This window comes from Apteryx rowi, unplaced genomic scaffold (genome assembly GCF_003343035.1).
Source record: "Apteryx rowi isolate R43461 unplaced genomic scaffold, aptRow1 scaffold_11, whole genome shotgun sequence".
NCBI lineage: Eukaryota > Metazoa > Chordata > Aves > Apterygiformes > Apterygidae > Apteryx > Apteryx rowi.
Genome location: NW_020447308.1, coordinates 1185207 through 1206055, shown reverse-complemented (window position 1 = coordinate 1206055; position 20849 = coordinate 1185207). Strand labels below are relative to the sequence as shown.

The 20849-nt window shown below is 52.5% G+C and overlaps 1 protein-coding gene across 3 annotated transcripts; it reads right to left on the bottom strand.

Annotated features, from left to right (window-relative positions):
• Positions 1–5659: 5659 nt before the first annotated feature.
• On the bottom strand, positions 5660–15604 carry KLHL25 (kelch like family member 25). Of its 3 annotated transcripts, XM_026074584.1 has the most exons (3): positions 15438–15604; positions 12380–14206; positions 5660–6228 (listed from the first exon to the last, which is right to left on the bottom strand). In XM_026074584.1, the coding sequence occupies exon 2, from the start codon at positions 14187–14189 to the stop codon at positions 12420–12422; it is 1770 nt and encodes a 589-aa protein (XP_025930369.1). In that variant the 5' UTR covers positions 14190–14206; positions 15438–15604; the 3' UTR covers positions 5660–6228; positions 12380–12419. The 3 variants fall into 3 exon arrangements, with proteins under 3 accessions (XP_025930369.1, XP_025930360.1, XP_025930375.1); XM_026074575.1 differs by lacking the exon at positions 5660–6228 and having other exon boundaries at positions 6250–14206; XM_026074590.1 differs by lacking the exons at positions 5660–6228; positions 15438–15604 and adding an exon at positions 14325–14454 and having other exon boundaries at positions 6250–14206.
• Positions 15605–20849: the final 5245 nt, after the last annotated feature.

Below are 20849 nucleotides of genomic sequence, written 5' to 3'. Positions count from 1 at the left end.
ACCCCTTCGCTTCAGAGCCCGCTCTCCCATCCGTCCTTCCATGGGCTCCCGTCGTCCTTGGGCTGACGCTGCGGGCTAGGGGCTGCCTCTCACCACGCCGCCTGCGCAGACCTGTCCCACGCTCTTCCAGCATCATGGGGCTCCTTTTGCACGGCAATAACTTGTTCAATGGGGCTATGAATAGAAACCGTCCCTCTTGGCTGAGTGGCATCCTGGCACCTTGGCCAGGTGGTCCCCAAAGGGACAAAGCTGGGGGCTTTCTTGCTCACGTGATGGGGCAGAGCTGAGGTCTTGGAGGGGTTTATTTAAGGGCCTTCTCTTGCCTTGCTTTTCGGTCTGTCCCTCGCACAGATGTATTTCAGCTGGAAATCCCTGCTGTCCCCGACCTCTCGCTGCAGCCTGGTGTCTCTGCCGCTGGCGCTCGCTGCCTCCAGACCCTCTTTTCTCCCTTCCTCGCACCAAGAGCCGATTCTTCCCGGCTGCATCTTTTCAGTGAAGTTGGCGAGTCTAATTAGACAGGAGTCTAATTAGGGCCGTGTAGGAGTTGTGAGTCGTTAGCAGAGCCCCGTGGGAAAGCCGGGAGCAGTTGTTAGCCCCGGAGGGGCCGCAGGCCTGGGGGGCAGCGGCGGCTGCAGAGGAGGAGGAGGAGGAGGAGGAGGAAGGCCGGGACCATGCTGGCGCTTGGCTGCACGCAGAGCAGCCCCTGTCCCTGCCTGGATGAATGCGGCTGTCAGAAGCCTCTGTAGGGAAGCGTCTGCCTCTGCGTGTGCGTGTGTGGTTCCTGCAGACCGCGACCCGGACTAGCGTGGCGGCAGTTTGCCAGGCTTCCCGCGCCTGCCGGCGGGCCCTCGGCACACGTCCCCGCTGCGCACGGGCACTGCGGCGAGCGCCAGCCCCAAGCGGCAAGCGAGCGAGCACAACCTGCCTCCAAGGCGGAGGAACCCCACGGCCGCTCCCGGAGGAGCTCGTTCAAGCGCCGGGCACGGGGCTGGCGGCAGAAGGCTGCGGGCCGTCTGTCCGTCCTACCTGGCAGTTAGTTAGGCATTAGACACCAGAAGGGACTTTCCTGCTGCCCTGTCGGCCTCGTCTCGCCGTCTTTGTGCTCACCCCTCGCAGCGCAAGGCCATCCCTCCCGCTGTCCTCGGCCGACAGCCGACGGGAAAGAGAGCATAGCGTTGCTTGGGAAGCGGGAAAGGGCAGGACCACCGTGCTTCCTCCGGACGGAGCAGCGGGAGGGGGGTTAGGCGCGATGCAGCGGCTGAACGATGGCGCTTGCTGCCAGTTAAATCACACCCTGGCTGAAGGGCCAGCAGCTTTCTAACAAGGGCTAGTTGTGCCATCCTGGCATGGCCCTGGACCATTTCTCCAGCCTCCGGTGGGAAGGAAGGGCTTCCTCAAGGAGCCAGGAGTTAAAAGCTGAGAACGATGTGATTTCTGAGCTTCGTGGTCCCCTGGGGCTGTCAGGAGGAACGCAAGGATGCGTCAGAGAGCCAGGAGCAGCTTGGGCGAACCCTCCCTCGTCTTCGTTTTGGGGCAGGAGGGGAGGGGGAGGGTAGTGACAGGCACACACAGATGGGTCCTTGTCTGCGATGTTTGTGAGAAAACATCGGGGCATCCGCGCTGCAGCGTAGCTGGGTAGAAGGGAGGGGGATGTTGCGGCCCCGACAGGATGAAAGCCAGGCTTGCTTCCACCTAATTGGATTTGTTCTTCAGCTGAGCAACTCTGAATGGCTTGGGTGGGCTCGGAGCGCGTGATTTCAGTTGGGAAGTCAGCAAGAAATGATAAAGTAGGTCACACGGCTGCAAAAACAGGGTTGATGGTTTTGCACAACAGTTGACGACGTTAAATAAAGAGGTGGTGAAATGGAAGGAAAAGGGAGATTGTCAGAGAGGAAGAAAAATGAGCTCAGGCTGTTATTCACTCGTGCGAGGAGTCTCCCGTCTCGTGCCCCCCCTGCAGCTCTGTTCCCTGTAACCAGGTCTGGAGGACACTAGACTAATGCTCTGCACTGGAGCAAGAGGGACTGAGACCAGCTTAAATTCCCAGTTTCTTGTGGGGCACTGGAGGCAACAATTTCTCCTGCTCTTGGAAAAGTAACTACATTAGCGATCAGCGTTTCCTGGGATGGCAGTTTGTGAACCCGAACCCTCCTCAGAGACTAAAAAGAGCTGGCTTTTTCCAAAGGGAGAAAGTGCGTGGGGAGTAGGAACACATCCCTTCCAGTTTGGCACGGGACATAACCCAGGGAGGGGGCGCAACGGCAGAGCATGAACACATAGGACGACAAGCCGAGGACACGGGACCTCAGTGCCCTGTGCAGACACGGATGAATTTGACGGCACGTTGGTCGGTTGGAAAGAAGCACTGCTCTGCTCTAAGCATGTGTTTGAAAGCAGTATTTCTTTCAAGGGTAGATGGGGTCAAGCTGGGAAAAATGCCTATTTAAAAACCAACATGGTACTATGACTTTAATTTAAGTAAGACCTAGGTCTACCAGCCTGCCCAGCACCCTACCCTCGCCGGGGTGCTCAGCTGCAGGGGTGACAGCTTTGCTCCTGGGAATGTTTATTCGGGTGTCGCTGAGCCCCACTTCGCTGCCTGCAGCCAGGTGCAGAAACCTCTCGGTCAGATGACCCTGTCCTGCTCCCTTCTGGTCCCCAAACCCGTCTGGAGCCTAAGGACTGGTTTTTTCAGATGTGGCCTGGCTTTGGTGGCCTGGGCCTTGCCGTCCCGGCTGGAGCGCGGGGATGTGAGCGCTGCCCCGGGGAGGCGATCGCAGCCGGGCTGCCTCTCGGGGCAGGCTCAACGCCGGACACGACAGCAAGGGCCGACTATGGCATACGGGCGCTTTCCCAGGAGCGCGGGAACATACACGCTATGTAACGCCACCAGATGCAACCCGTTCCCAAGCACCCCCCCCCCGCCCCCGGCCAGAGCTGCGTGTGACCCAGTGAGATTTTGGGGGGGGGGGGCGCTTTTAAAAGAAGCAGAACAAAACACTTCTTTTACATTCCTTCCCCCATAACTCCCAGTTAAAAAGCAGACCTGCTTTAGCTGCAGCTTTGACTGTGCTGCCTCCCTTTCCATCTCCCACTCCCCTTTTACTTTGTGGTTTCTAACGAAGAAATCTTTGTATTTTGCATCACATTTAATTCCCTAGCAACAGGTTGCTGCTGTCACAGCAGCTGGTGATTGCTTTTGAATCGTCTTTCAGGCGAGCTCCAGAATAAATACAAAAGAGCACTTCTTTTGCATGGTTCATATCGAAGCTACCCAGTCGCAAATCCTCGCAATCTTGTTTTTTAAAGCCCCAGAGTCCCATATAAAATCTGAATTAACAAAACTGAAAGGGCTTTTATTCACATGCTCTTGCTCTCTCTTTTTCACTCTCCCTCTCATCAAATAGTAATTTTTAGGCCCTGAATCGGATTCCCAAAGGGCTCTTTTATGGGCTTTTTTCACGGATCCTTACCTAAGAAGTATCTATCTGCCCTGCTAATATCAGCTAACGAATGCAGCTATCCACCCGCTCCCTGGGGGGCCGAGACATGTCCTTAGCCTTCTTTACAGCTAAGAAATGCAGGCACCAAATCCCTTTGAGACACTGCTCCGAACTCCCGTAGGAAGCTGTCCTTCCTAATCCTATACGTCCCTGCTAGTAGGACTATAAAAAATATAAATTTGGAAGGTTGTTTTGTTTTGCCTGGTGTTTATAAGTGCCAACAGCTGCTTTGCAGAGCTGTTCCAGTGCTCTCAGAGCCTGGAGCAAGGCTTAACCTGGTGCTGGCGAAGAGCACACAATTCCCGACACTGGGATGTCTCCGTCTCCTTGCTCCACTGCGAGGGGGCCAGACGCACACGGAGGAGGACCGTGAACAGGCGCCACAGCTGGAAAGCTCTTCCAGCCTGTCAGGATCCCCCTTCCTTGGGAGCTACAGCAGCCAACTGCAGGCAAATAAGGAAAACAGAAGGACGAGTTCTTCTCTTCTTCGTTGCAAACTGCTGGCTTGCTCTGCAGAAGCGGGGCTGTGTCTGGGCCGGGCCCCCGCAGCCTATTCGGCAGGTGTTGGTTTTACAAGGTCACAGCCAAACTTTCAATGATGTGTCCCAGTATCCCTGCGCTTACAAGTTCGACGAGAGCAACAGTGGGAAAAGCCACACGTGACACATCACCGGCTGGGATTTCAGCTCCTTTGAACTAACACTAGGAGCCTGGACTTTATTCCCAGCTCTGCCGCTGACCTTGGATGAGGCACTTCTTCTTCTTCTTCACGCTGTGCCTCAGTTTCCCAAGCTCTGAAGCAATAATAATCACAGCGAGGCTGTTTGCGAAAGGAGGCTGTTGTTTGTGAACCGCTCCATCAAGTGCCAAACCTATTATTATTCCTCAGCCCTGTTATTACACTTAAATCCAGCTTGCTTAAGAATGAAGAGAAGACTCCTGTGAAAAACACACAAAAGGTTTCCCAGATCATCATTTTTATTAAAGTTTGCAGGCAGCTGGAAGGAAAAAAAACAACAAAACCTACAAAATGTAAATACATGTCATTCAGAGCACTGCAGAAGGGCTGTGCACGAAGCGCGCTCTTCCCGGCAGCGACGGGCACTCGGTGCTCCAAAAAGGCCTCTGTTGTCTGAGGCAACGTCAAGGATTTTCGAAGCATTGCATCATTCAGCCGGCCAGGCTGCAGAGTAACCGAAGCCACTGGAGAAAGGCAGGCTCGGAGCATTTGCGGGAACGCTGGCATTGCTATTGCCGGGTGACACGGTGAGGTGCAGCGCCGAGCGCCGGCGTGAGCTGCCGTGGAAGAGGCCGGCAAGGAGCCGCTTCCAGCACCGACAGCCATAACCCACAGCCCCTGTCCTCCACTCGCGTGACTCGGACTGGAAACTATCGGGCATATAAACCCAAATACGGCCAGCCGCCGGAGGGCACGGTGAGCCTGCGGCAGCTGCGGTGCGGAGCTCATTCCCTCGCACAGAAGAACCGGTCAGGAGCAAATCGTGGCCAGCAACACTCGCGGCACGCCAGGGCGAGCCGGGGCCGGGGCCTCGGTGGTGCTCCTCCGGCTGGGCTGCCTCCCCGTGGAGGCCCCGCCGGAGGCGAGCTAGCCGCCTCCCGCAGCAGAGCCCAGCGCGGCTCGGGCGCGCGGCGAAGCCTCCGTGCCTGCTCGTTTGCTAATTAGGCCCTCACCCACGCGCCGTCGGGAGCGCGCGGCGGGGCAGCTCGGGAGACCTGCTCCGAACACGCAGCGCGCTTTATCGGGCGAACCATCTCGGCGTGGCCAGCAGCGAGCGCGGCGCTTTGGCACGCTCACAGAGCCGCGGCGCAGGCAGCTGCCCGGCCTCCAACCTAACGCGACCGACTGCGGCGAGGAAGGGGCCGGGGGGTGGGGGTGGAAAAAAAAGGAATAAAAAAAGTTCCGAAATGCAAAACAAAAAAGGCACCTGCCTCGTTTCGCCGAGGTGCCTGGCCGCCTGCTCGACGCTCCCACACGTCGGCGTTTCGCCAGCCCGCTCCTCGGGGGAGCAGCAGCCTCCGCGGGCGCCCGCCGCACGCAGAGCCAGATGCCACGTCMCCCCCCCCCCCCGCTCTCATCTCCTCCCTCGGCCTCACCCAACACCCCCAGAAATAAAGTGTCCCCTCCCCAACCCACCTCGTTTTCCCCATCTTTCTTTAAAAAAAAAACCCCAAACCTTCCAAGTCACCCAAACATCACCAAGGCCATGCCATTGCACTGGGGACACTGTGTCATCAATGGTGAGTTCACCGCCTCCAAAAAACCTAAAATCTCTCAACCCCCTTCTTCCCCAATAACAACAAAAAAAGAAAGCACCTAATAGGATCCCCACGCTACGCCCTCCTAGGACACAGCCCGGGCCCCCCGGCCCGATCGCATCAGTTCGCGCAGCCCAGCTCCCGCTCAGCGCCAGGGGCCACGCAGCAGCTGCCAGTCCCCCATGTCCTCGTCACCCCCCGCATCCAAACCCCAGCCCATGCTCCTGGCTTAGCCCTGCTCGCCGTCCTCCGCTCAACGGCCCGGCTGCCTCGCTCGGTGGCCCCTGCGACGCTGGTTTGGCTGCAGGATGGCTTTGCCCCCTCCGTTCCCAGTGCCGGGGAAGGGATGCAAACGGCTCCTTGGAGTAACGCGGGGCAGGACAGGAGGGGACTTGGTCGCTGCGTCGGTTCCGGCAGAGAGAGAGGGAAATGAATGCGATTCTGGTATCTGGGGAGGAAAAGAGAAAGCTGATTAAAACACCCATGTCGCGGCGCTTGGGTGCTCCTGCGCCTGGAGCGCTGCAACCAAAAGGCTTTGCGCGTCGGCAGCTACTGAAGCCCCGGGGTAGCACCACCACCAGGGATGGGCGGAGGTGGAAAGCTGCTGGTTTATGTTGGTTTTGGGTTGTGCTTTGTTTTTGCGGAGGAGGCGAGAGAGTGGGAGTTCAGCAGGGGGTGACTCCCAGTGGGCTCCATGCTGTGGAAACCCGAGTTTCAGCTTTTCTTGATGGTGGGGAGGAGGGGACAAGACCTTGAACAGACCAATAAAACCCCAACCTTTTCTCTTTTTCCACCAGCTCCTCCAAAATGATCTGCACAACTGAAGTTTCCAAGGGGTTGATTAATTCAGTCTGGGGCCAGCGCTCAGACTGCACATGTTTCCATCTGCCCAGGGTTAGGAAAAGCCTGATTTTCATTGACTTTACTCCTCAGGCCAGCCACTCCCTTCCAGCGCTGCTTGATAAACTGGCTTCAGAGACCAACAGCCGCTTGTGAAGAGCAGCGGCAAAACTGCAGTCCCTGTTTATCCTGCCTCGCTATTATGCGCATGCAAATCGGTTTCCCTAGGAGCCCCCGACAGAAACCATCTGCCACTTTGTTCCGGCAATAACAACGAGGTTAGAACAGGTTTCCAGCACCTAGCCCAACAGCAAGCAGGTTAGCTACAGCATTTAGGAGACGGGAGATTATCCTGAGGTTTTTAACCAGTCAAGTCCTGAACAACGTTTACAGGCATCCGTGGGTTTGGAAAGGGAAGACGTACGGCTGGCAAGCGGGTTCTCCAGGGCCGATGTGGACAGAGCCAGGAGCGATGCGCTGCAGCAAAAACCTGCAGCTTCTTGTAAGGTAAAACTGACCAAGCTCTGCTCTGCGTGGAAGGAAAGCCAAACCAGGGAGCAGTAAAAACYGTATTTGTAAAAGGTATGTTATCTAAGGCGCAATTAAATAATCAGGAAAAGAGTCATTGAACAGATCCGACTTTTATTGTGACCACAGCCTGGCAGATTAGAATATAGTTCTGGGCCTGGCACGTCGCCTAAACATTCATAGGAACTGTGGGGCCAAAGTTCAGCTTTTAGGTGCCAGCAGCTGCAAAGCCACCGCCCAGCTGCAGCTTCATCCGATCAGTGCTGCAGCGTCCACCCAAGGGCAGGCATGAAGCGCTCGCGCCACAGCAGAGCCTTTGCAGGAGCCAAACCCACCAAGGGGGCTGAGGTGAGAGTCACGAAATAGCCTCTTTGCTTTCAGATGCGGGAGACCCCGGAATAAATGGGAATAAATGCCTGAGCTGTAGTTTGGCCACCAGTCTCAGCTCTCTAGAGCCCATCCTGCAAGGAGGGTCCTGCCGGGGGCTGGCAGGCTCTGGGGGGGGTCTCCGCTGCTGGAACTGTGCAGCTGTGCGGAAACACCGCGCTGGCGAGCGAGATGGTGACCTGGAGCCTGCTCCTGCAGCCCGGCGGGCAAGGCAGGCAGCTGGTGCGTGGGTGTGCGCCGAGGAGCGCTCAGGTGTTCAGATGAAAGGAAACAGCCGTAACCAGAGAGTCTGAGCTATGGCAATCACTACATAGCCAACAACCTGGTGGTTCCAGCACTTCCCAGGGCTGCAAGTTCAAGCCCTGGTGCTAAATCAGGCAGTGCAAGGATGGGATCCCACGTCTCCTGCGGCTCAAGTGACTGCACTAATCGCTATGGGGTTTGGCTCTTCCTGGTTTGTTTTGAGATGGGAGCGGAGACGTCAACTCCAGGGCAGCGTTCCCAGCTCAGGAGCCAGAGCAGAGGGACACAGCTCCTTCCCCCTTCGTTTAATCTTCCCCGGCTCTCAACTGGCTAGCTTCATTTCAGATTCTGAGCTGGGTGCCAAGAGGAGGGAAAGACCGCCCCCTTCTCATACCTCCGGGAAGCCTATGCCCAAATCCCCCATCTGTCCAACCTGGGGCAGAGATGAGCCCCTCTCTTGTCCTGGGAAGGTGCTCAACACACCTGACTCCTGCGCACGCTGGAGCAAGTTTCTGTCTTTCCCAGTCTCCTCCTGTGAAGCTGTTCCACTTTGTATTTCTGTTTTAGTTAAATAGCACCGGGGCAGGACCATGCAACCCGTGGCTTCCTCTCCTCAGGTGATTGCTCTCACCCCCAGCTAAAGACTCTTTCTCTCCCCCTCTGGCTCAAGCCCATTTTTGGCTCTTGCCCTTAGGACCCACAAAACTGAGAGCGTCATAGGGGACAGATATTTTGGARAATCCACTTTCTACTTGGAGACGAGCAGTTTGGAGAACTTGCTCCTGGTAGAGCCTGAAATTACCTCCTGGGAGATGCAAAACTATCCACATCAATTGTCGCTTCTGGTGCTTTGGTACTAGCCTGTTTGAGACAGAACAGACCACCCAGCATCGTTCCCCAAGCTCCTGGTTGGGTCTTGCTTGTGTTTATAAATACACAGAGAGTCTTTATTAGCAGAGAGCTTGGTATTGCATTTCCCTTTTGTAACCATTCGCCTCCTCATGCTGTAATTCCTGCGGGAACCCCGAAGCTGGCTCAGCCAGTTCTATCCTGCATCTTCATCGGAGAGTTAAACACTAGCTTTAGTCAAACTTTGTGCGTTAARCCCAGGTAGAGGCCAGGTGACATGTTTGCACAGTTGGAGAAGATATTTGAGCAGGTCTCCTCAGAAAGCCCAGCAGAGCAGAGGAAGGCCCCCGGTCCGCTTTGCCCCAGGCAGCACCAATAAAACTGCAGGACTTCACAGGCTGCTGAACACCGGAGGCACACAAGTCAGCTCCAGAGCCACGTGGTGGAGGAGGCGAGGCTTTCACTTCTTAAACTGTTAAGCACGCTTGATCCCTGGAATTACTGCTGGCAATATGCACTAAATTAATGTCACACTGCATTCTTGGCAGGGGCACTGGGACTTTTGCCGAAAGGTGTGCTGGCGCGAGGCTGGCCTGGGCTCCAGCTGGGATGGGTAAAGGCCAACCCCCACAGGAAAYGTTTCCAGCTGATCAGTTTTATGCTTTAAATTAAAAGCAGGCTTGCTGTTTTATGATCGACATTTTTCAGGGACAGGTTATTTAGATTTCAGAGCCTGTATGAATGCAACCTCACTCGTTTATAGGTGAGAAGTGGTTTTTTTGTTGTTTTTTTTTTCCCCTCCAAAGGTACAAAGTATTATTTCCTATGGTGCAACTGCCCAGGCCTTTCGCTAGCAGCCCGGCTTGCTCCGCTCAGTAGGGCACCTTGGATCTTCCCTGCTGAGCCAGCTCCAGCTCAGGGGAATTCCCCATAGGATTAGCAGCAGCTGTGCAGCTGACAAAGAGCTCAGCTACCCCCTCCCAAAACACCCCAGCACTCAGAGAAGATCAGTGGGGAGTGGGGCTCGCCAACCTGTCTCCTGGCTGCTCATCCTTGAAGGAGGAGCCCATAGGGACCAAGGAGCTAGCTGGGTGGTGCAGCAGAGACCCTCACCCCCAGGGGCAAAACCCCTTGGCACAACCACCGCAGGATGACAGAGCAGTCGTGAGACCCTATAGCCTCTTGCTCCAAATTTCAGAGCCCAGCYGGGCACGCGTGCAGCAAGGACGGGCGCCCAGAGACTCCCCCTCCGCAGAGCCAAGGCGGACGTGCGGGAGCTCACTGGTACAGCCCAGGCTATGCGTACAGGTTGGAGACATTCAGACCTGGCTTTCGCCCGCTAGTCTTGTGCTTTGATTTAAGGAGCTGTCAGTGGCGGAGGCCATAACAATAAACTTAGTTAAAAAAAGAAAATCTATAAAAATGAAGTGAAGAGGCATTCTCTCTGGCAAGAACTCATGTATATTTTAAATACTTCTTTTAACTGAAGAGCGGAAATGAAGTCAAAAAGCACATAAAACCTTTATACAGTGACTTTTCACCAGCTTTATTTGCAGGTTGGTAGATTTGAGTTCTTCGTTCTCTTGTGCCAGGCTCCAGATTACAGGGGAAAATATCTMTGTATCCCCCACAAAGCTGTTATTAGGTCTGGGCAACTCAAAAACAGTACACAGAGGGAAAAGGGAGGAGAGGAAAGTAACGGCTRTGTATTTTTGGAGACTAGCTTTATTTGGCGGCTGAGAATCAACTCTCACCTCAAAATATTCCCTATTCCTATTCCCAGTGGTGTGTCTGGCATTGAGACTTAATATTCAGACACATCTGCTACCAGAGGAAATTAATTTTCAGCTCTAGGATGGCTCTTAAGGGGAGGCCTCATTGACCTGAGCTGAAAATGATGGAGTCCTCACACTCTTTGCTGCAATATTTAATAGCTGAGTGGCAGTTAATTAGATTACTGAGCCACTGTGACAGATGCTAGGCAACGCCTGAGAAGGAGAATTTGGAAAGGCCATTATCTTCCAGTGCTGGAAAGGCTCAGAGAAATCTCATATTAACCCTTTCCACCCTTACCGTGCCCTCGCTGTCATCCAGCCCATGCTAAAACCAAGCGTTTCTCAAATTGAAGAACAGCATAATGCTTAGGGTGCTCTTTCCCCCCACCGAGTGCTTGAGAAAAGCAAGTGGTCACATTGGGCAAACACCCAGTAGAGATGCCAGGAGATCCTCCTCTGTTCCCAACTGGCATCAGAAAAGACGACCACTGGAAAAYGCCAGACCACTGCAGTAATTTTAGCCCGCTGGGCGATTCCCAGGCACACCAACCACACTAAGTGCGAAGCAGGGAAGTGAGAGGGTGTTAGAAGGTTTGGGCAGCATTCTTTCTTCCCTGTATTAAGTGAAGWGGATTTTGGTGAAGATATGGAAGAACTTCTCTCCCCACAGTCCCACCTCCCAAATAAAACCTTAAGYGAAGCTTGTCTAACCCTGCCCCCATACGCCAGGGCTTCCAGGCTCCTTCAGCTAGTTGGTAGTTAGTCTCCAACCACCAAAGCAGGGCTGCGTGTATTGCCAGCACTGTGAAACCTGTAGCCAGACGTAGCAGAGGTGTTACGGATTTCTTGCAAAGATGGTGCTGTCCAAGTGCCCATATCAATAGCTGTTTTCACAATGCAAGGTGAGTTTTCTGCCTTTCCTTGGCCAGCTGCATTTTGCCACAGACAGATCAAGATGTGCAAGCCTAACTGGAGCAAAACCAGTAACCAGATGGGTGGCCAAACATCCCACTGGGGAGGAGAGAGGAGGAACCAATTACCAGGCCTCCTGTCCCTGTCCTGTTGCCTTGCAACAGCACTTTTCCTGAGTACGTGAGAACCAGAGCACCAGAATGAGACAGGATATCATGAGTTTCCACTAATCTTCTTGTTCTCACGCACCTTGAAACACACTCTTCTGATTACAAAACCCCTTCCCTCCCACTCATGTCTCACATAGAAGTCTCAGAAGTTGCGATTTAACAAGCAACAGTTTGGATGCTAAATAAACACCAGGACCATCAAATGCATCGTGGCTTCTAAGCCTCTGCTTCTGCTACCCACTGAAATGTAAATACATATCTTAAAAAGAGATCCAGGATTCTTCAGTATCCCAAGGGTCACTTGCCTACATATTCATCAGCACCAAACTGATCACCCCAATACCCAGGAAAAAATACAAAACTATTGAGAATTTTTCCAAAGCACTTGCTGCCCAAGTATCTTCCAGATCTCAAATGTAAGTGCATTTAGAAATCTTAATCTGCATCTCCCTCAACCACATGGGGACAGGACGTATTCTAAGGTCATGCCCATGTGAGTCGGCATGGACAGATTTGCTCTTCCAAACCCACCCGCACACAGCAGCTAGCTTAGACACAGCGTTATTATAATGCACATAGAAAGATGGAGGCTGGCACATCCAGCTAGCTCAGAATGAGGGCCAAGGAGCTGCAGCCTGCTTGCAACCATCTATGTAGTTATATAGCCAAGTATCTCTTAAGTTATTGAGGGTATCATCTTGAAACAAGAGGAAGCAGGGAGAGAGCTAGACTAACATTACAGAACTGAATATTCTTTTCTGGTGCTACGTCTCTCTCACCTTCAAATGTACCCTTCTCATAAAAGGCGAGCAAACTGGAACCTTGGCTTCAGCATGGTGTGGAGACGCATTTGAGGCAAGACAACAAGTTTCAGTTTTAGCAAAGAGACCCTTACCTTATTGCATTCCTGGATATTAGCCCCAGAGCCCTAACCCTCATGATGGCAAATGCTTCCAGGTGCTGACAAAAGCTGTGGGGATGAGCGAATAAGGCACCGTTGTGATACAGTTCCACGTGTCTGACGTAGGGTCGTAGCAGTCCAGTGTTTTGCACCTCTGAGTCCCAAAGTAACCCCCCACCACGTACAGTTTATTCCCCGAGGCCAAAGCATGGCACGACATGCGCTTGGCTGTCATATCCCCAATGCGTGTCCACTGGTCCGTTTCACAGTCAAAGCGGTAGGCGGATGCTGCCGTGAACTCTGTGTCTCCCCCCATGATGAAAATCTGGCTGCCCAGGACAGCAGCTGCAGTGTAGCGCCAGGGCTGCGGGCATTCTGCTTTGATCGTCCACCGATTCTCAACTGGATCATAGCACTGGACTTTGGACACCATGTCCCGGTGAATGCTGGTCCCACCGAAGACAAAAAGCTTGAGCCTGGCGCTTACCACAGCAGCGTTGCTCACTCCATCTCTCAAAGGGGCCACCATCATCCATTTGTTGGATGTGGGATCGTACTTCTCTACTTGCTTCAAGGAAACAGAAGGTGATGCAGGAAAGACCCCAGCTACTGCAGTGTGTCCACCAACCACATACAGGCAGTTCTCCAATTCAGCTGAGCCATGCCCAAACCGAGCTATTAACATTGGGGCAGCTTTGGACCATTCCTCATGAACAGTGTCATACACCCATACATCTTTGGAGACACCATTCTCTGAGCCCCTACCTCCAGTGATGTATACTTTGCAGCCAATGGCACAGGCACTAAACTCTTTCCGTGGACTTGGCAGGTCTGCTTTGGGGATAATTTCCTTTTCTTTGTGATCCACTTGGTAGATCTTATCACACATGAAGGTCTGTCCTCCCAGAATCAGCAAGGTGTGCCCAGCTTTGCGAGGCCTGGCACAGGGACTGGTGACCACTCCATCATTCTGGAGGATCTTCTTCTTGCACTGAATAGCTTCATCCAAGACAAGTTTGTTCCTTTCATCGACCATGATCAGGTCCTCACAAGCCAAGGCTTCCTTGAGGCATTCAGAAGGAAGTAAGGCCAGGCGAACGTTCCTCAGAAGCTCTGGGAGATAAGCCTTCCGCTCATCCAGATCATATTTTACCCACTGGATGACAGCCTTGAAGACCTTTTCTTCATCCTCAATTTCCAACTCATCACTGGAGATGAGGTCCAGAAGAGTGTCCTTGGAAAGGTTGTTGAAATCCTCACTCTTGTGAACAGTTTCAAAGTTGACCAGGCACATCCTCCAGGAGAGCTCATAGAGTCTCCGGCACTGATGAGCATCTGAGAGCAGCATCATGCCCAGGCAGTTGGAAGGATAGAGGTTCTTCTCCAGGAACTCAGCTGCCGCGTCTCGGACATCGTGGAACTGAAGCATGTCTCCAGCCTCCAGGAGGGACTCTGCGTTTTCCTCGTTAATGATGATCCGAGAGGAGTAAGCAAAGTCCAGCAGCAGCTCGAGCACCTCTGGGTGCAGGCTGTCATGGAAATTCACCTCATCATCCAGGCTCTCACGGAGGCCATTGCTAAACATGGCTTCAAAGTATCTGCTGGAGGCAGCCAGCACTGCCCGATGGCATGGGAATGACCTGTTTCCTGCCCAAAGGGTGACATCGGTGAACATGCAGTGCTTCCGGAGGGTGTTCAGATGGGACAAGACRCAGTCTGGGTGGGAAGCTTTGTGAAAAAGCAAGATGTTCATGGAGCCGGTGCTAGTCCGGGATTTACGGTTCTCATGGACGCTGACTGACATGATGACAGAGTTATTGCCTGCAGAGAAACAAACAGAAAATACCTAATTATTTTCTTGTCCTTACTGATGTGGGACGCTGAGCCAGCAGCAGAACGTCTGCAGTTGCCATCTGTCCCTGACACACAGTCAACACACCTCAAACATGAAACACCAGCTGATACCCCAGCGCTGGACCCCTCCTCGCTTTGCCACTGCTCCTGCACCCTGACTTGCAGAACCTGTGCCTACTTCAGCTCAAGCACCCTCACATCCTCCTAAAGTTCAACTTAGGCTGAGCAGGGTGGAAACGGGGGGAAGAGGAAATTCTGCACTTTGGTTTCAGCAATGAAGCAACAAAGTGAAGCAATCAAAACCCAAACTTGCTGGTAAATTGTCTCAACAGCCCCTAGAGGGTATTGGCAAACCGCAGAAGAGTTACTTTTCCTTAGAAAACAGCATTAAGAGAGCAGTCTATCCAGGATAAAGGGCACCGGTCTGTTCTTGGCTCAGCAGAAATCACGTTTGGTTTCTGAGTGCATAAAGATTATTGCAGGTTTAAGAAAGGCAATTGTTACTACTTTTACTTCGGGACTATATAGCTACTAGCACAAGCCAAAAGTTTTAAAWTGTAGTTTTGGTTGATAAATCTCATCGGACACTTCACGTGACAACCACTTTGCAGTACAGACTGACATCAGAGAATAAGACAAAAGAGAGCTAACTTAYGCTTTTTAAATAGACAGGCAGGAGCAAATACAATGTTTTTATTAACTACTACTTCATTTAAGCACTGCCTCATACCTATTCATGCCTGTGSAACAAAAAGCCTTTAGACCAATCAAATTAGCAGAATTTAGATGATAGAATCTAAGTCGTTTGCTCTAAAGTATTTTAGCCAGCCCAATCTTTTTCTTTTTCCCTCTGTAACTAAAGTAGACAGATGGATATGCATGCAGCCCTTTTACTGTAGAAGGTCAGTACTGAAGTGGAGAAATTGGTAACACAACTGTCCTGAGTTTTGAAAAATGAGCAGGGGGCTGGAAGGAGCCTGAGATGTAAACGAGGAGCGTGATTTTTCCAAGTAAAACACACTAAGGTACATGCAGAAAAAAAAAAAGGCTGATTATTAAATGCAGAAAGCACAAAGCATCTGAGCCAATCTATCAGGCGCAACACGGAGAACAGAAGGAAAGCTTCGGTTTGCACGACATTTAAATACACAAAAATCTCTCTCTCTAGCAGCTCTGGCGCACACGCGTCCATCCTTACCTCCCCGGCAAGCCGGCGCCAGCGCCCCGGTCTCAGCTGCCACTCTGATGTCGCCCCGCCAAGCCTCGGCTAAGGGACCCCGTGACAGCGAGCAGAGCAAAGCCACCCCGCCGCGGCAGGCGCTACGCTGGGCGGCATTCAGTTTTCAGTGACAGCAACTCTAAGCTGGGGAAAGTCGGCCCAATTTACGGGAAAGAAAGGCTGCTTGAGAAACAGCATCCGGCTCGGTTGGACCTCCCCTTTCTCACCCAACGCTGCACTTTTTTCTTCCCATCTTTTCTTCCCTATTCCCCCCCCCATTCCCCTCCCCTTCCTCCCCCAGCCAAAGACACAGGGCTGACCCCCCACGGGGGCTGACCCCCCTCCCCAATGCCGTCCCGCTCCACGGTCAGAGCTCCAGCCACGTAATTCCTTAGGAATCATTAATTAACAAAACAGATACGGCTGGGGAAGGGTTTTTTCTTTTTTTTTTTTCCTCTTTTTTTAACTTGCTCTTTGCAGCCTGAGGTTTTTTTAGGGCCTTTCTCCCTCGCTCCCGGGTTTTCCCTGAATGCACAGGGCGACAGCTCAGTCCCGTCCTTGCCTCCGTCTCCTCCGGGAAAGCGGAAAGCCGCGATCATGCAGATCCCCCCCAGCTGCAGATCCCCCCCAGCCCAGCAGCTGGGGCCCCGAGGGCAAACACCGAGTGCGGCTGAGGCCGAGCTAGCAGCACCCCCCGCTCGCCGCGCGGCCCCAAATGTACCCAGACGCCGCCTCATCCCGGCTAACAGGGCTCCGTTCCCAAACCACCGCCCAGCCCGGAGCCTCCCAGCGCCGGGGAGATGCCCAAGCGCCGCCACTGCCACCGAGAAGCCAGYGGAGCCGCCGGAGCGCTCGGCACGCTGCAGGCCTGGCCAAGGCGGGACGGGGGCACCGGCCAGCCCCCCCAGGAGCCGCGCTGCCCCCGACCTCGGGCCCAGGCCGATTGCCAGACCCGCTGCCTGAATCCTCCTCGCGCGCTTCCTACCCCCTCCCGGTCCTCCAGCGCCTCTCCAAGAGCCCGCATCCGGCAGGTGTCGGGGGGCCCCGCTCATTCCCCAGGGCTGCRTCACGGCCAGGGAAAAGGTCTCTGCAGGCTCCTCCGCACCGAGCGGCGCAGAAACCCTCGCTCGCCCAAGCGGCCACGGCTCCTAATTGCCCTTGGAACCAGAGAGCAGCGTCACCACGGCTATTTTGATTTGACATGTGCCCGTTCCCCGCCAGCATCCCCACAGTCTGCATTTGAGGCTGCCAAACTCGTTTCACTTGTGACCGGTGGCTGYGTGTAATCAAAGCTCCAAAACAGGAAGGAAAATGCCATTACTAAGCAGCGGAGCTGCACTCTCACATGCATCTGAAGAAAACGGTTTCCAGAATCTACACCCAGCTCAGGAACAACACTAATTTAAGAGGTTATATGGATTCCTGTGTCGAAGCTCTATAACGCTGAACTGAGGAATACAAATGAAACATTTATGAGTCTGCTAAAAGCTACTGATTTAGATTCCTACGCCTACGACCTCAGAAAGCACCCTGCCAGTGCTATTGCTTTTTTTGCTCACCGCTCGGGTCAGGTATTCAGCGTTAACCTTTGATTTGCTTATCCACAGAAAATTAAGCAATTTATATAGGGCAGCTAGGGAAACAAACAAAAGATTACAGGAAGGCAGCATCATTTTTTCCTGAGACTAAGAATAGAAAAGCCGCTACTCAGAATGGAAGGGGCAGGTCATTTAGAAATGAAAAACGCCTATATAAAAGCTGCAGCAGAGCTGCTGTGATTATTAAAAAAAAAACAAAAAAAAAACACAAAAAAACAAGCATAAAACTCAAGCACCTAACATCAAACATGTTGCCCAGGGCAGTGGGTAACCAAAGAGCATTTCTACCCAACCGGTATTGAAGAGCATCCAGGAAACGAGCAGGGAGTCCCCGCGAGGACTGCTGGCCATGCCGCAGAGGTCCCACTGCTGCTCCCYGGTAGAGCCCCGAGCTGGAGGGCTGCAGAGGCCCCAGCCCCAGCCCCCTTACTCGGCCGCCCTGGAGTAGGRTTACAGCATTAGCCATCACTGGTCACGGATCACCCAGGCTAAGCACACCAATAAACTGAAACTTGGGCAGCCTCTAAACTCAGGTGCGCGGCCATCTCACCAGCAAGGTTGGCCCTGTATTTTTCAGCAATTCCCAAACAGCTCGTTTTGAGGGCAAACAGTGTAATGTGCCTACTTCTTGAATCCTGCTGGAGCTGGACACGAGCAGGRAAGTAGTACGGATTCATTCTTCCCTCCACCAACACCCCCCCCTCCATCTCACAGTCTACCAGACACTTTGGCATCATCCCACACATATCGGATGAACAGAAACTGCAGGCAGCAGCTATTTTATCTGATGGGTTTCTTGCATAATCAGTAGCCTTCTGCACCTCAGAAGCCTGTAACTGAAAGAATCTTCTATGCTTTACATAATGTGCACAAATGTATGGTTAAATTTAAGCAATATCTTACTGCAGTGACGAATAGGGCTGGACATATGACATGTACTCTTAGGAACTTCTCAGAAGTGGCTGCACGTRGAACAGAATTTGGCCTCTACCACATTCCTGCTTTCCCTTATTCAGCTACTGTACTGAAGAGAAAAAACAGAACCACTCAGAAGGAGGAATATTTTGCACAAAGAAACCTGTCAGTGTCTCTTTCCAAGCTCCCACCTGCTCTGCAAGAGCTCGGGGTTATCTGAGCTCACAGCTGYATCTGCCATCATGCAGGAAGCTATCACTAGAAAAGGCACGTCAACTTGAATAGCAGAAGGCATGACCTGAACAAACTGGGTCTTGGATTTCTCCATGCTGYAGTCATTTTTTTTCCTCTGAAAGGCAGTTATTAAAAAAATGTCTACTGCATAGTCTTTTAGAGGATCTTATTGCATGCAGAGGCAGATGATAACTCTTATTCCATATGGATGAGGGCATAGGGGCATCAGCTTTTTGACAGCTATCCAATGTTTTCTGCTAGCTATAATATTCTCCTGGCTCTTTGCAGCCTTTGTATAGCAGATATATGAAAGACAGGATTTTTCCAGCACAGCAAGATAAGGAAGCTTTGGAAAATCCTTCCACTCACCCACACATGGAAGACAGCAACCAAGGAGAAGGGTAAACTTGGCTCAGGGAGAAAAGACCCCTCTGATCTCAGCTTATAAAGAAAATGCCTCAGCAGGCTCTGGACAGGACAAAGCTGGCAAAGAGAACCAGGGGAGAAAGCAAAACCACAGAGCTGGCCAAATTCCCCACTCAAACAATGGCCAYAGTTCTTCTGTCTGAACAGTTCTTGCTCCTACAAATCATTGCCCCAGAAGAAGGCTGTCTCTCAAGGGCTTGCAGTTTGCCGTTTCATAAGCTCCACTTTAGGCAGCTGGTATAGGTAATTTAGAAGAACCTCAGGAAATATTCTAATGTCTCTCAGAAAATCCAAGCAGCCCTTAGAAACCTCAAAGCCAGGTCAGCCCCTAGTCTCCAATCACAAGAAAATTGCATGTGAGAGGACAGCTTAGAAGCACTGTTGATATATGAACTGTTTGCYGTAGACTTGGTTCCCCTCTCCCACCCCATCCTTAAACCAGCAGACTATTCACGATCCTCCAATTTCATTYGCTATCTGTAAGCAATTCCCAGCTGGTCTGGCCAAGCCCTCTGCACCTTGAGAGCTGACTTTGGCTTCCCCTTATGGGCTGTACGGTTGGCCCGCTAACTTGCACAGTGCCACATCTGTTCCCAGATCAGGCAGCCAAGACGCAGCTTAATTTTAAGAGGACAATACCTGAGAGTGAATAACACGTTCCCTAGTGGGACTTTGGGGTTCAAGAATCATTTCCACTTAGACRTGCAAAACTACAGGATTTAAAAGTGTTCTCCCAAGACCATAACAATTGTCTGAACACCAACAAAGAGCCCAAATCCCATGAACTGAAGCTGGTACTTGTTGTTTGCCAATCAGACTTTATGAGAAGCAGCAAGCAAAACACAGTTTCTTTCTGCCCCGCTCARCCAAGAATTATTAAAGTAAATAAATAAGCTGTAAGGTTTATCATTGGCTCAGCTTAGAAGCCCTAGAAGAAACTGCTCATGCAGGAGCGCAGGCTGGAGAGCCACCGTTCTCCCCACAAGGCTCCATTTCTTCCGACTGCTGTGATTTATGCACAGGACGTTGTGTGCTCTCTGCTAGGGGGTTTTATTAGAATTTAAATGCCAACCACGTGATTTTGAGATCAAAGGCTTTGGGCCCAGGAGAGCTCTCATCATATACTTTTTTTGATTTACTCCAATTCATTTTGGCTGCTGCTGTTTTTCCTGCCACCTGGGAGCTAGATGATGCTCTGAATTCGGAGCCTGCAGAGGAACAAGAACAACAGTTACCACCTACTCACGTGCACCAGGCTGGGACATGATATAAACAGCACCATCACGTGCAAGGCCCTTAAGTATCTTTGTTGATCTGGGCCTTATTCTTTCATCCATCCRCATTACCTCTCAGACCTGGGGAGCATTAAGGAGGAGAGGGGATATTTGTCTGCCTGCATACAAATACAATAAATCAATATGCTCACGTGAACCAGATCAGCACAAAACGGCCACCAAGGGAATGCCAGACACAGCTGGCCACAGGCATGCCAGCTAGCGCTCTCCTAATGAGCCAAAGGCAACTTCTGTGCGGTCAAAGGAATGACAGCTGTAAACCACGACCCTCCATCCCCACTGCTCCGTCCCCCCGGGGAAGCTCTGCCCCAGCGACRAGAAGGGGGAGAGCAGCGTTACGGCTGCCGGGGCTGCAGCGGCGCGAGACCCTGCCAGGCTGCCCCAGACCCGCTTCCCACGGCAGTCAGCCACACGTCCCCTCTGCAAACATGCTGGACCGGGCTAGGACCTATAGCCGCCCGTTCCAAAGCAGAGCAGACTTGCCTCGAGCGGCCCGTCAGGGCTGCTTTCACAGCGAGGCGTAAGACTCATTCTTTCCTCTCTGGTTTCACAATATCGGCGCTTTGGGGTGAAATGCCRCCTTGGATGCAGACAAAGTTCAGCTTCTCCCTGGAAGCAGTGGGATAAATTTTCTACCTATTTAGTAGCTCCCTACTCGCTCATCCCAAATATTTGTGCTTTCGAACGCCTTCATGTGCCTCCAATGCCTGGTGCTTGGGTCAGCCATGCCATCCCAGGACAAAATTACTCATGCAGAACGGCCAATTCCCCTTCTCACTATGCAGAGTAGCAATCTAGAACCTGAAAACTCACCCACATTTGGCAGGAAGGAGTTTTTCTGTGAAGCTGTTCAGGAGACAGCAGCGTGACAACACACTGCCAAACACACACCTGGATAAAGCTGCGTTTCAGAAGTGAGGAAA